The following is a 13498-nucleotide window of genomic DNA, read 5'->3' as shown; positions in this document are numbered from 1 at the left end:
AAGATGTGTATATGAATAGTCTACTGGATGTGCTGCAGTGTCTGTCTATATGTACTTGTACGGGTTCATGATGCCGTTCTGTCAAAGTCAGCACATGATGAAAACGGATCGAGCTCGAGCAGCCACTTACGGGGTCGTATAGATCCTTGATTTGCTTCATCAGCTTGATCATGGTTTCACTCTTACTGTATCCAATATATGGCTTCTTCGTCACTCCCAAGCCATGCTCGGCACTGATGCTGCCATTACGCCTTTGTACCCACTCGTAAACAAATGGCTCGAGCTTCTTCTCTACAGCCTTGTCAAACTTCCTGACTGGGATGTTGAGGTGCAAGTTGGCATCGCCCATGTGACCGTATCCAACGACGTCAACTACGGGGTGCGAGGAGTCGTTGCCAAGCAGGCCAGCCTCTGTCAAGCGATCGCGGGTCTCGTTGACCAGATCATAGAGCTCAGCGATGGGTATCGACAAGTCGTACTTGTAGACACCTCCATCGTGACCAAGGCACTCGGTGATGCCTTCGCGCCATGACCAGAGCTCCTGAATCTGAGTTTGGTTTTCGGCGAGAACACCATCGGAGACGACTTCAGTTTCCATCACATGTTCAAGGAATGCTTGCAATTTCTAGACAAGTTAGTAGCCGGTCTCGTTCGTGCCATGAGTTTGCTTACCTCGCCGTCATGTTCGGCGTTAGAGCCGCTGGTCTCAATCAGGCAGTAAAATGGATGCTCGCCCTCTAGGGGCATCTTTTTACCGGTGACCCTGTTGACCAGCTTTTGTGTGCGACCGTCCATCAGCTCAAAGGCTGATAGAATCTCAGATAAGTGCCCTTTCGCCTCGATGTACGCCTTCTGGACCTGCTCGTAACTTTCCAATCCGAAGTACGCGACGTTGACGGCGGGTGACCTTCTCGGGCAGATAATTGAGACCTTGGTGATGATGCCGATAGTGCCTTCTCCGCCGATGAACAGTTGCTTCAGGTCGTAACCAGTGTTGTTTTTCCGGAGCGTGGAAAGGTCATCTACAATGGTACCATCCGGTAGGACTGCCTCAATGCCTAGGACGTTTCCGTGGAAGCTACCGTACCGCAAGAGACGGAGACCACCGGCATTTGTCGCGACATTGCCACCAATGTAGGCAGAGCCCTTAGCGCCGAGATCCAATGGGAAGATATGATTCTTTTCGGCGAGGAAGTTGTCGGCGTTCTCTAAGATCACACCAGCATCAGCGACGAGGATACCGGATACTTCATCAAAGGACCTGATTTCGTTCATCCTCTGCATGTTGATCACAATCTCGTCAAACACAGGCACAGAGCCACCGACAAGTCCAGTGTTACCGCCCTGAGGTACTACGGCGAGCATGTTGTCATTGCAGTATTTGAGGATCTTGCTGACTTCTTCCGTAGAACTGGGCTTCAAGACTAGTTTGGTGTGGCCACGGAACTTGCGCATCCAGTCGCTGTTGAAGGCTTCAATATCATCGGATGCATCTTTCGACACGCCATCTATGATGGCCGAATCGGAACCTAGAAGCTCTCGAAAATATTTTACATGCTCCTCGCTGACTTTGGCGAATTTGGAGTCTCTTTGAAGATGCGGGTATCTACGTAGCGTTAGCAAACCCCTCCAAAAATCCAAACCTCAACACATACGACTCGGAAGTGAACTTGATGGATTTTGACGACGCGGTCGGGCCTTTCACTCCGCCATTTTCGTCTGGTTGGTGAGGCTCCGAAGTCGCTGACGTACTACCCGTCCATCGTACTTGACTTGTTGGTCGCAAATATTGATAGCGTGATGCGGCGCGAGAAGAGAGTGCAGTTCGTCGCAGTGACGAGACCAAGCGCGCTGAAGATGCCATCCCAATTGACCGGAGAAGAAATGCGACGGGCGGCGGAAATAATCAAGTCGCCTTCACGAATATCTACCATGATGACCTAATTCGACAGGGTAAGCACGGGCCAGACGCCTTGGCGTAGTTTAGGCGGGAGCAGCGACGCGGACAGCTCTGGAGCTCCGCGAGCAACTTGACGACAGCCGTACCTCTTCGCCAGCCGCTTTTTCTTAGCTATCGTCGCCGTATACAAGCAAACAACGAGGAGCCTACAGATTACCATACATCCACTTTCACAATGGCGTCCGGCTACGATCGAGCTCTCTCCGGTACAAACAACCAACACATGGAGATGCGGGCCTAGCTAACTCCGCCAGTCTTCAGTCCTGACGGTCACGTCTTTCAGGTCGAATATGCGCTCGAAGCAGTCAAGCGAGGTGCGTAGTACACGAAGAAGAAAGCGAAAGTCAGATGCTCATTCGCCCCAGGAACATGCGCCGTTGGTGTCAAGGGCTCGGACATAGTAGTACTCGGCTGCGAGAAGCGATCCGCAATGAAGCTGCAAGATACCCGCATTACACCCTCCAAGATCTGCCTCGTCGACACCCACGTTGCCCTCGCCTTCGCTGGACTGAACGCCGACGCCCGTATCCTTGTCGACAAGGCCCGCCTCGAAGCACAATCACATCGCCTCACAGTCGAAGACCCGGTATCGATAGAGTACATCACTAAGTACGTTGCAGGCGTGCAGCAGAGGTACACTCAGAGTGGTGGTGTCCGACCATTCGGCATCAGCACACTGATAGTCGGCTTCGACCCTAATGACAAGACCCCGCGCTTGTACCAGACCGAGCCTTCTGGTATCTACTCAGCATGGTAGGTTGCATACACAAAGTTACACTTCTCTGTGCTAATATTACCCAGGAAAGCAAATGCGATTGGCCGATCGAGCAAGACAGTCCGCGAGTTCCTCGAACGTAACCACAAGGAAGGGATGGACCGGGAAGAGACAATCAAGTTGACGGTCAAGTCACTATTGGAGGTGGTGCAGACTGGCGCGAAGAACATCGAGATTGCCATCATGGCACCCGGAAAGCCCATCGAGATGTTGCCCGTTGAGGATATTGAGAAGTACGTGGAGAACATCAACACAGAGAAGCAGGAAGAGGCGGCCAACAGGAGGCCTGGACGGCAGCCCGGTACAGGCCAGGCCGCTATTCTCACCCGCCAGACCCCAGCTGAGGGCTCAGGATCTGGTGGCGCATAGAGGCATGGTTAACGACTGATGGCGAAAAGGCATGAACAGCAGTGGCGTCGGGTGATAGACTTTATGATTCTGTATAACGCAGATACGACCAGCTAGTGCTCATAAATGGCAATCTAGCACACCATGAAGTGTCTTTCCACGTCCAACCCCTCGCTCGTCGCGTGATGTTCTTGGGTGAGGGCCCCCGCCCTACGGGTTTGTAGCTTGTGCTACGCATAGTACTGTATGTCGCGGTGTCCCACTGGTTCAGCCCAACTTGTCCGGTGCTTCCTTGACATCGAATATGGTGCGCATCTCTTCGGCTCGTACACGTTCGTCCTTGAGCATCCTGCAGAATTGTTAGCAATATTCCGTCACTGACCAGGGAGGCGACCTACCTGGCGTCCTTTCGCACATCCTCGCCCTCGACTTGCAGCGAGGCCTTGGGAGTTTTGGCCTCTAGAACGAAATGGTTGTCGCAGTGCGGGCAGTACTCGTCGCTACCACTCATCAGCCAGCGCCACATGAAAAATACACATTCCATTCTTACGCGTCTTCGAATTCGCGCGCATCCTTGCGGAAGGCCTTTTTGCACTTTTTGCAGATGAAGACCATGTCAAACGTCTGCTGTAGCGGGTGGTCGCTCTGCTCCTGGTGGCACTCGGCGCAATCGAACCATTTCTTGCCTATCCCTTCTCAGCATTCATCGCATACATCTCGGCACGGGCGACGTACAGCAAGGCGAGCGGATGGAGACCTGGGCGTTGAGGATGTGTCTGCTACATGGGCATCAGCCAGCCGCGGAGGTCATGGCGGGGGAGTCTCGGAGGCGACAAGAAACGCGTGCTTACCACATGGCTGGTGTCGGTGAAGGGGGACTACGGCGCTATGGGAGTACAGACTGACGGCTGCAGGCTGGCTAGTTTGGCGTTTTGTATGCTCGTCTATAATTCGCCGGTGCCTGATCGCCTTGCCGTTGGTGGTGTGCAGGGTTCCGTGCTGCTGCGCTGTGGGGAATGACAGTAGACAGACACGACAACACCGCTCCAAGCCGCCCGCGCCCAACGCAGCCCTGAAGAGCCTCTGTCCACGGGTATCGCCTGCAAACCGGAACGTCACCTGACCGTACACGCTCACGGGGAGCAGTCGCGATAGCCGTTGCGTTCCGACAGTTGCGAAACACCTGCACCCCCGCGCTGTCGCCGGTCTTCCCTGTCGCCGAACATTCTTAGCAGGCAGTATACGCGTCTCCGCTAGGGAGCCCTACAGTCACTCGGGCCTCTACCACATCGCACCGCCACCGTATCCACTACCACAAACACTACTGCACAGGCTATTTCTGGATCCTGCCTCCGTAGCGCTGGCTGCATGACGGCCCGCGAGCGACAGCCTCCCCTTCCACCCTCACAAGAAGCGCCAAATGGGAAGAAGACCTCACTGGTCGATGCGCAGCTATAGGATACCTCCCGGTGCCGGCTGACGACAAAACAATCATCATGGACAACCAGCAGGAGGAGAACATGGACGACTCGTCCATAGTGAGTAGCTCCTTCCCAGCACGAAGATGTTGCTGACGCCCAGCACAGAAGCCAGTGTCTTCCCTCCGCGCCCAGTTCGAGAACCTCCTCAGCACAAACAAACCCGCCGCGCCTGCCACTCCGCGACAACGCTCTCCCGGCCCCAATGATCGCCTTGCTATGCCCGAGGACAACAGGAGGACGGATGGGCGCATTTCCTTGGACATGCCCAGAGACTATGCTGAGAGACCCTCGCCCAGTGTGGCCGACTACAGTGGGAGCGGGACAGTGACGCCGCGCTCCAATACCCTCGGACGGTCGCTCTGGGGCAATACAAAGCAGAGACCAACGTCGATGATGGCCTTTTCTCCGCCCAGGTCACCAACAAGGTCCCCACCAAAGGTTACGGTCCAGTCACCAAGATCACCGCCCAAGTCCTCCGCTTCTCCCATACTCTCGCCGCAGCCCGAGCGACCTGCCCAGCACGCCGCGCTGGATTCGCCCTCAGCAGTGTCTGCCGGAAAGAGATTCTTCAAAATGCCCAGTCGCAATGGCACCCCCGCTACGGACGCGAAACCTACATTTCCAGCCCACACAGGCAACGGCCCCGCCAATGACCCGCGAAAGGGTGATCGACCGGTATCCTCTGCGCCTCCCGTACCGCCGCCTGTGAACCGAGCGGGTAAACCAAAGATACCACCAAAGTCGATTTCTGTGGATTTACCAGCTCGTACAGGCCTGGCGCCCGAAGCCACATCAGACACTGCAGATATTTCTCCATTCAGTACACCACCTAGCAGTAGTGGAGAGAGCGTGAAAGGCGAGTCTTCTCCGCCAGTCATCCCAGGCTTCTCGAAACCAAAGATGACTGGAGGCAACAATGGTTACTTCGCAGCTGCTCCCGCATCTAAAGCAGTCGCCGAGAACCACCCATTCGCGGACCCCCGGCCAGTAGGAAAGCAGGCCTCGAAAACGATGCCGCCACCATCACCGTCTGACATGCCGGAAGACCGCCCATCGTTACCTACGCGACGAGAGAAGGACAATTTCGATCTGCGGAAGAGTGTACAACTACAAAGAGCACCTCCTCCTGATTTGCCAGTCCGACGATCTTTTGATCAAACCCGTCCTGGGCAAATGGTGCAAGAAGCGAACAACAAGTTCATGCCGCCCCCTCGGCGGACCAACACAACTGGTGCCATATCCGCTAGTCCCGGAAAAGCGTTAGAACCTCCGAAACCACCGCCTCCACGGAACTCGGGGGAAATGAGAAGACCGTCACAGCCGATTACTGCGCAGGCATCGCAGCTATCACAGCCGTATACTTATGACTCGGATGAAGAAGATACGGGCGCAGACAAGCAACCGACGACTGCTTTAACAGACTACCCAGACTCCTCACAAGCGAACCGGAGACCACCAGTGTTCCCAGACGGTATAGCCGGTATCCCCACCGGCTACGAGACCAAGCTCTTTGCGATTTGTGGCGATTACATATGTACAACCGGATACGTGACGAATGTATGGAACGTTCTGAACGGGCGACTGCTCATGAGCTTAGCTCATGGCGATACAGTCAAAGCCACAGCGATTGCATTCAGACCAGCGAAAGATGTGGAAGATGAAGGCAAGCGATTATGGCTAGGAACGAACACAGGCGAAATGCATGAGATTGACATCCCCACGCAAAGTGTAGTGCACACTAAGAGTAACGCACACGCTAGGAGTGTCATCGTTAAGATCTTCCGCTATGCTGCAGAAATGTGGTCTCTTGACGAGGACGGCGTACTACACATCTGGCCAGCTGACGAGTTTGGATGCCCGTCCCTACAGCAAACTCCACTTACTTACCGTATCCCCCGTGGAAGCACCTTTTCTATCATCTCAGGCTCGCAATTATGGGTAGCCACAACGAAAGACATCCGCGTCTACGCCCGCACGTCGGATAACAACCATTTCCAGCAATTAACCCAGGGTTCGTTATCTCAGCTCAATATCGGAGACGTAACCTCCGGTGCTATCATCAGCAGTCAGCCCGACCGCATGTACTTCGGACACGCAGACGGGAAAGTTACAATATACTCCAAGAAGAGCTTCGAATGTCTTGGAATCGTGAATGTCAGTGTGTACAAGATCAGTTCCCTGGTCGGTGTTGGTGACGTCCTTTGGGCTGGCTACAGTACCGGAATGATATACGTGTACGACACCAAGTCGACACCCTGGAAGGTGTTGAAGGATTGGAAGGCACACGACAAGCCGATAGCGGGCATCTTGGCGGATCGTACGAGCATCTGGAAACTCGACAGGTTCCAGGTTGCGTCCCTTGGCACAGACACAATGCTGCGCGTCTGGGATGGCATGATGAAGGACGATTGGCTGGGTAAGTCGTACTGTGTGTATTATGTGGTGCCATACTGACAATTTGCAGAAAATCTAATGCAACAACGTGATGGGGAGTACTGCGAATTCAGAGAACTCTCGGCGCGAGTCATGACATGGAACGCCGGCGCAGTCAAACCCGCAAATATACGTAATACCGAGCAAGATCGCAACTTCTTCCGGGAAATACTCGAACCCGAGAATCCGCCTGATATCCTTGTGTTTGGCTTCCAGGAATTGGTCGATCTGGAAGACAAGAAGATCACGGCCAAGAGTATCTTCAAAAGAAAGAAGCACAAAGAGACATCAGAGAGCGAGCACATGTCACACCAATATCGAGCGTGGCGAGACCATCTTGTTCGCGTCCTGGACGAGTACAGTCCCAAACAGAACTACGTACTTCTGCATACGGCCAACCTCGTCGGTCTGTTCACCTGTGTGTTTGTAAAGGCTTCGGAACGGGCCAACATCCGCGACGTATGCGCAGCTGAAATCAAGCTTGGCTTCAGCGGCCGTGTTGGCAACAAGGGTGCACTAGTTGTGCGCTTCTTCATCGACGATTCATCCCTGTGCTTTATCAACTGCCATCTTGCGGCTGGTCAGACCCAAACAGTACATCGCAACAACGACGCAGCCGCAATCATGGAGAACGCACCATTACCAAAGAACCGCTCCCCAACTTCATGCGCAAACTACTTTGTTGGAGGTGGTGATGGTTCCATGATTCTGGATCACGAGATCTGTATCTTGAACGGCGATCTGAATTACCGCATCGACGCGATGCCTCGCAACACTGTTGTTGCTGCTGTGCAGCAAGGCAACTTGGCGAAACTTCTCGAACGTGATCAGCTGCTTCTGTCCCGCAAGCGCAATCCTGGCTTCCGTTTGCGGGCGTTCACTGAGATGCCGATCAACTTTGCTCCGACTTACAAGTATGACGTGGGGACCGACAACTACGATACTTCTGAGAAGCAGCGATCACCTGCATGGTGTGATCGGCTGTTGTACCGCGGCTTGGGTAGGATCAAGCAGTTGGAATACAGGCGACACGACACCATCAAAGTCTCGGATCACCGTCCTGTCAGCGGAAAATTCAAGCTGCGTGTCAAGACGATTAATTCGAAGAGGCAGGATGCGACAAGAGACAAAGCTGAAGTTGAGTTCGAGGCTGTGCGCAGGCGGATAGCAGGAGACATCAAGTGAGTGAAGATGATTAATCGACCAAAATGCTTTAACTAACAACGTCGGCAGACTCGACTACCTAATTAATGTCTTTGGTCTGTCCAGCAAAGAAGCTCAAAAGCTACTGAAAGGAACCTAAGCTACTTGCGATGAAACTTTGTGGAACTAGGCACGGAACCACTCCGTGCATTAGCGCAATGCCAGCTACAACCGGCTTTTGGGGATGCGGTAGCTGAAAACCCATCATTAGTAGATCAAACATGGCGAAACACGATGGCTACCACCAGATGCACGGCTTCCAACGATGTCAGGGTCATGGGCTACGGCTCATAGCAAACCGCGATGCAAGATCGATCGCGATGAAGTGCGGGAGAGTGGGACACTAGGAGAGGAATTGACGAATGGGATTGTGTAGCAAAAGCATAGCATTGGAAGGCGAAATCTGGGCTCCATATCTGAGCGTTTTCGCTGACGGAAAGGCGCGTGGGCGTATTCTTTTTGACGATCGATGCCCACAATGGGGATAAGGAATCTAGAGCACGCGTTGTCGCGTAGCGGAATTGTGGTCATGGTGACGTCAGATCAACGCGCCTCCCCAAATAAAGCATCGATGATGACGGCAAGCAAACATCAAAACCACCCACGTAACACCACCACATCCCCTCCAATTCTCTATTCATGTCCGCAGCTTCAATTGCATTCCGTCGGCTACCACTTCTAACGACTTCAAGAGCTGTACCCCGTGCCCGACTAGTTGCTTCACACCTCACGCGACAGTATCCCGCTTTCTCTCAATCCGCCTTCAGAATGGACAAGGAACAGGTTAAGAAGGACCAGAGCCGCGGTCAGGAGACGACCGGCAAGTCTGAGTGGAAGCAGCGTCCCCCTTACCGCGTCCACGAGAAGAACGAGGACTTTGACGTCAAGTACGAGGCCAACTGCCATTGCGGAAAGGTTCAGTACCAGCTCAGCCGAAGAGAGCCTCTAGACAGCAAGCTGTGCCATTGCACCACCTGCCAGACACAACATGGTAAGCCTCCCATACTTCATCACACACAGCATGCATACTAACATCCTCCCCTCAGCCGCACCCTTCCAATGGGCCGCCATCTTCCACAAAGACGACATCAACTTCACCAACGGCCACCACGACCTAGAATGGTATGACCCAACCGACAAATCCATCGAGCACAAGCTACCCTGCAAAGTGCGCTGCTCCTACTGCCACTCGCCCATCATGGACGAGGGCCGCAACATGATTTTGCTCTTCCCCTCGCTTGTGCACCTCAAGACCGACGAGGACAAGGCGTACTTCAAGCCCCGCTGCCACATGTTCTACGGCCAGCGCGTTATGGATATCCCAGATGGTCTGCCCAAGTGGAGTGGACTGAGTGGTGACTCGGACCTTATTGAGGATAGCCCGCCCGACATGGTTAGGGAGCACGAGAGGAAGCGTGAGGAGGAGAGGCAGAAGAAGTTGCAGGAGGGTGAGCCTGATGAGGTTACTAAGGAGGGTACGCAGGGGAGGAAGGAGGGCGGTGGGTCTAACTCCAAGTAAATCCACACTTGGCTTGCGGCTCGAAGAGCTATGATCACGCTCAAGCATATTGGGCTTGACGATGCCTTGCCAGACAAAATTTCGGTGGTTTGGCGGCTTGTTCATAACGATTTGTGTATGACGACATGATGTCGTCGGGTGGGTGGGTGGTGGCCGTGACAAGAGTCACGAGCCTAGAAAAGATCTAGATACAGTACAAGAATCAATCTGATACCCATGAACAACCTCTTTGCTGTTTGAACGTGAAGCTCCATTACTACCTTCATACTACAGTATGACTTCAAGATCCTATGAGAACCCTGAAAGTCTTAGGCAAGATCATCCTTACCCATTGGACATCCAAGGAGATCGCCTGTATTCCACCATCCCCTCGCCTTTTCCGGGGTGAATCCTCGTCTCTATCCTACATACCCCTCTCTATCCCATCACATGTCGCCCTCGCATCTACTTCGGCATACAATTGACGTCAGCATCCTTCGGCTTCCACGGCAAGTCGTTCTTCAAGAACGAGTCCATATCATCAACCTCCCTCTTACAGTCATAGTTCAGCGCCTTCACCGTACTATGCGGCCCCTCAAACAAGACGTTCATATTATATCCGTTCGACAAAAGCACCTCGGCATAGTCCGTCGTCATACAGTCCCGAAAATGCTCAATCTTGTCGCCCTTGATCCGGTTCATGTAGCAGTTCTTCGGGTCGTAGGTTCCGCGCTCGAATGCTGCGGCGATGGTGTTGCTCAAGACCTTGCGAACATCGACGCGGCCGCCCCAGTCGGCCATCAGGACGGTGAGGCTGATTGTCGCCTTGACGCGGCGCCTCTGGTACGGGGGGCGAGAGGTGGACTCTACGACCGAGACGGAGAATGAAGCGGGCCTGTCTAGGCAATAGTTTTCGGAACAGAGCTCTTCGAGGGCCTTGTTGACGTCGTGGTAGAGGGTCTTGCTGTCGCCGACGTTAATGCCGTTGTGGCCTAGGTTGAGGGTGATGGTCTCGTCGCCGAGTGCTACACCGGTGGCTGTGGTCATTAGCAGGAGCTCTCGTCGCGTTGGATGGCACTACTCACTTTCTCCCATCCCGACCGCTGGTGCGGCACTAGCAGTGAGCATGCTGCATGCTGCCAGGAAGACAGCAGGAACGGAGAACCTCATGGTAACTCCTCTGGTGTTGTTTCGTGAGGGTAATGCTGAATGGAAGATGCTCCGTGAATTTGAAGGTAGCGGCGATGAAGATGTAGAAGAGAAGGAGAAGAAACTTCGAGCCAGCAAGGTGAGGAGATTTTGAAGAGTCTGCAGGAGTTACGATGAACAGTGAGCGTGGAAAGTGAAGGTGAAAATTTCTGACGAGGGAAGGAGCAATGCTTTAGTTTGGAATGCATGGCAACATGGAAGCTGTGGCCTTCATTTGGCCATGAAAGAAGCAGAAGCGAATCACAACTAGAACGAAGATGTCAGGACGGACTCAACTTCCTCATTTGATTGTGCATGTGAGGCAGCCCAAAAGAAAATTTAGTAAATCAAAGCATCGAGAAGTGGAAGTGGCACATGAGAGCTTTGACTCTAGTCCTTCTTGATTCTGGATGTGATAGAGTGCACTGCACTGGTACCAGTTCTTTACTATCACAGCATGTCTGATGTAAAAACCCAAAGAGCATTATCTATTTGCTCTTACCAGTAGGAATCTGGAACGCAACGACCGCCTCGCCATGTGCAAAAGCGCGGTCAATGCGGAAGAAGCCCTTGCGGTCAAACTGTACGATGTCATCGACCTTGAGCTCAGCAACATTGCAGTCAGCCATAGCCTTGGTCCTCGTCTCAGTCTCCTTGTTAAGGAAGTCGTCGAGGTTGTCATCAGGCTCCAGCTTATCCTTTGTGATGAGGTAGTCGTAGTCGACCAGCTCAACAGGGATGAGATCTTGATCGTTGCTCAACCAAGTGACCTTCTTGGACGTCTTCTTGACATCACCCTGGAGGTGCAGTTCGAGCTCGAGGCCGGTGACGGTCTTGAGGCCGTGCTTGGCCATCTCGAGGGGGTTGATGGAGTGGCTGATCTTGCGCACAATGGCGTTACCCCAGTTCATCAGTGTGATCTCCTCGTCTTGAGCGAAAGACTGCGCGTCGGCTTGCTCCATGATGACGGAGGAGCTGAAGACGATCTTCTTGTTGCCGAGGTCGTACTTGGCGTGTTTCGGCTTGTCTTCGGAGATCACGCCCTCGCGCGCGCCGATGATGGTGACAGGAACACGGCCAGAATCGTCGATCGCAGTGTAACGGGCAGCAGTAGGCTCAATGTGCTTTTTGTTGGTAGCCCAGAAGGCGAACCAGTCCTGGTTGACAATGTTCTTGGAGGGACCTTGCTTGAGAATGAACTCGCGGAGAGCCGGGATGACGGCACCATGGCGACGGACACCGCGGACAGTTGGCATGCGCGGGTCATCCCAGCCCGCAACGATACCAGCATCAACGATCTTGGTGAGCTTACGCTTGGACAGCACCGTGCGGACAAAGTTTAGACGCGCGAAACCCCAGTTGTGCACCTTGCGCAGTTTGAGGTTCTTGATGAACCATTGGTACTGCGCGTCGCGGTCGTTGTACTCGGTCGTGCGTAGCGCGTGGGTGACACCCTCAAGCGAGTCGACGATGGGGCAGCAGAAGTCGTAGGTAGGGTAGATCTTCCACTTCTCGCCGGTGCGGTGATGCGCCTGGGGGTTGCAGCGGTAGATGACAGGGTCGCGCATGGCTTTATTCGGGTCGTCAACCGACATCTTTGCGCGGATGCACCACTTCAGGCCCTCCTCGTTGCCCTTCTTCATCTCCTCGAAGTGCGCGAGGTTGTCCTCAACGCTGGCATCACGGCGAGCGCTAGCGATACCGTTCATGCGCTCGTCGCGCATCTTCTCCTGTACTGTATCGTCTGCGTATGCCAGTCCGTCCTTGATCGCCTGCACACAGCTCTCGTATAGCTGCTCGAACCAATCACTGGTGTAAGAGACCTGGTCTGGCTTGATGCCGAGAAGCGCGCAGTCCTCGACGATAGCATCCTGGAACTCTTGCTTCTCCTTTGTGGGGTTTGTGTCGTCGAAACGTAGGATGAGTTTGCCCTTGTACTTCTCGTGCGCGAAATAGTCGTTGAGCAGCGCTGCTTTTGCGTGACCGATGTGGAGGTAGCCTCTGCGATACAGTTAGAAGTGGTTCGCATGGTTGAGAGGGCGACTTACGAAGGCTCAGGCGGAAACCTAGTAACAATCCCCGACCCATCGCCCACATCCTGCAACCCAATATCATAATTCGCATCATCGTTCTTGCCCCCCTCCTTCTTTCCCTTCGCCTTCCCATCCTCCTTCTTCCCCTGACCTCCACTAACAACAACCACACTCTGTGGATACGCCTCCTCGATATACCTAAACCAGCGACACAGGTTCTTCATCAGATCCTGCTTGATGAAGGCGTGTGCAACGCGGTTCTCGCGGATTGTCTTCCATACTGTCGTGTCGGCGTCGGAGAGGGTGTAGCCGACAATGTGGGAGCGCAGGGTGAGGTGGGCGTCGAGTTCGAGGAGGTGGGGCTCGATTTGCTTGAGGTTGAGGGGCTTGAGTGCCTCGGAGCGTTGTTGCCATTCGGCGATTTGCGCGTCCATGTTGGCGGTGGGTATGGTGCGCGTATGGTGTTGTCGTCGGACAGTCTTTGGGGTTGGGAAAAAGACGTGGTGGGGTTGACTGATGACGCGGGGCAGCTTCTTATCGCCGAGCTTGGCAGGTACGAGTCACTACGGAGTACGGGGC

General features: G+C 53.9%; 7 protein-coding genes across 7 annotated transcripts; 3 read left to right on the top strand and 4 right to left on the bottom strand.

Annotated features, from left to right (window-relative positions):
• Nucleotides 1–45: 45 nt before the first annotated feature.
• On the bottom strand, nt 46–1934 carry J4E92_000209 (uncharacterized protein; the record flags this gene model as incomplete). The annotated part of the gene is made up of 5 exons (XM_051491628.1): nt 46–78; nt 131–625; nt 673–1606; nt 1656–1719; nt 1769–1934. 5 exons carry the CDS (start codon nt 1932–1934, stop codon nt 46–48), a joined length of 1692 nt encoding a protein of 563 aa, XP_051357140.1.
• A 201-nt stretch (nt 1935–2135) lies between these two features.
• On the top strand, nt 2136–3104 carry PRE6 (Proteasome subunit alpha type-4; the record flags this gene model as incomplete). Its single annotated transcript, XM_051491627.1, has 4 exons — nt 2136–2166; nt 2215–2274; nt 2326–2713; nt 2762–3104. The coding sequence occupies 4 exons, from the start codon at nt 2136–2138 to the stop codon at nt 3102–3104; spliced, it is 822 nt and encodes a 273-aa protein (XP_051357139.1).
• A 246-nt stretch (nt 3105–3350) lies between these two features.
• Nucleotides 3351–3698, bottom strand: J4E92_000207 (uncharacterized protein; the record flags this gene model as incomplete). The annotated part of the gene is made up of 3 exons (XM_051491626.1): nt 3351–3432; nt 3482–3583; nt 3634–3698. 3 exons carry the CDS (start codon nt 3696–3698, stop codon nt 3351–3353), a joined length of 249 nt encoding a protein of 82 aa, XP_051357138.1.
• Nucleotides 3699–4579: 881 nt separating this feature from the next.
• J4E92_000206 (uncharacterized protein) lies at nt 4580–8182 on the top strand (the record flags this gene model as incomplete). Its single annotated transcript, XM_051491625.1, has 3 exons — nt 4580–4621; nt 4670–6980; nt 7029–8182. 3 exons carry the CDS (start codon nt 4580–4582, stop codon nt 8180–8182), a joined length of 3507 nt encoding a protein of 1168 aa, XP_051357137.1.
• A 786-nt stretch (nt 8183–8968) lies between these two features.
• J4E92_000205 (uncharacterized protein) lies at nt 8969–9719 on the top strand (the record flags this gene model as incomplete). Its single annotated transcript, XM_051491624.1, has 2 exons — nt 8969–9191; nt 9247–9719. The coding sequence occupies 2 exons, from the start codon at nt 8969–8971 to the stop codon at nt 9717–9719; spliced, it is 696 nt and encodes a 231-aa protein (XP_051357136.1).
• A 444-nt stretch (nt 9720–10163) lies between these two features.
• On the bottom strand, nt 10164–10868 carry J4E92_000204 (uncharacterized protein; the record flags this gene model as incomplete). Its single annotated transcript, XM_051491623.1, has 2 exons — nt 10164–10735; nt 10784–10868. 2 exons carry the CDS (start codon nt 10866–10868, stop codon nt 10164–10166), a joined length of 657 nt encoding a protein of 218 aa, XP_051357135.1.
• A 506-nt stretch (nt 10869–11374) lies between these two features.
• On the bottom strand, nt 11375–13353 carry J4E92_000203 (uncharacterized protein; the record flags this gene model as incomplete). The annotated part of the gene is made up of 2 exons (XM_051491622.1): nt 11375–12887; nt 12935–13353. The coding sequence occupies 2 exons, from the start codon at nt 13351–13353 to the stop codon at nt 11375–11377; spliced, it is 1932 nt and encodes a 643-aa protein (XP_051357134.1).
• Nucleotides 13354–13498: the final 145 nt, after the last annotated feature.

The sequence above is a fragment of the Alternaria infectoria genome (assembly GCF_024043175.1).
Source record: "Alternaria infectoria strain BMP 0036 chromosome Unknown scaffold_1, whole genome shotgun sequence".
Classification (NCBI taxonomy): Eukaryota; Fungi; Ascomycota; class Dothideomycetes; order Pleosporales; family Pleosporaceae; genus Alternaria; species Alternaria infectoria.
This window is presented reverse-complemented; position numbering and strand designations above follow the sequence as displayed.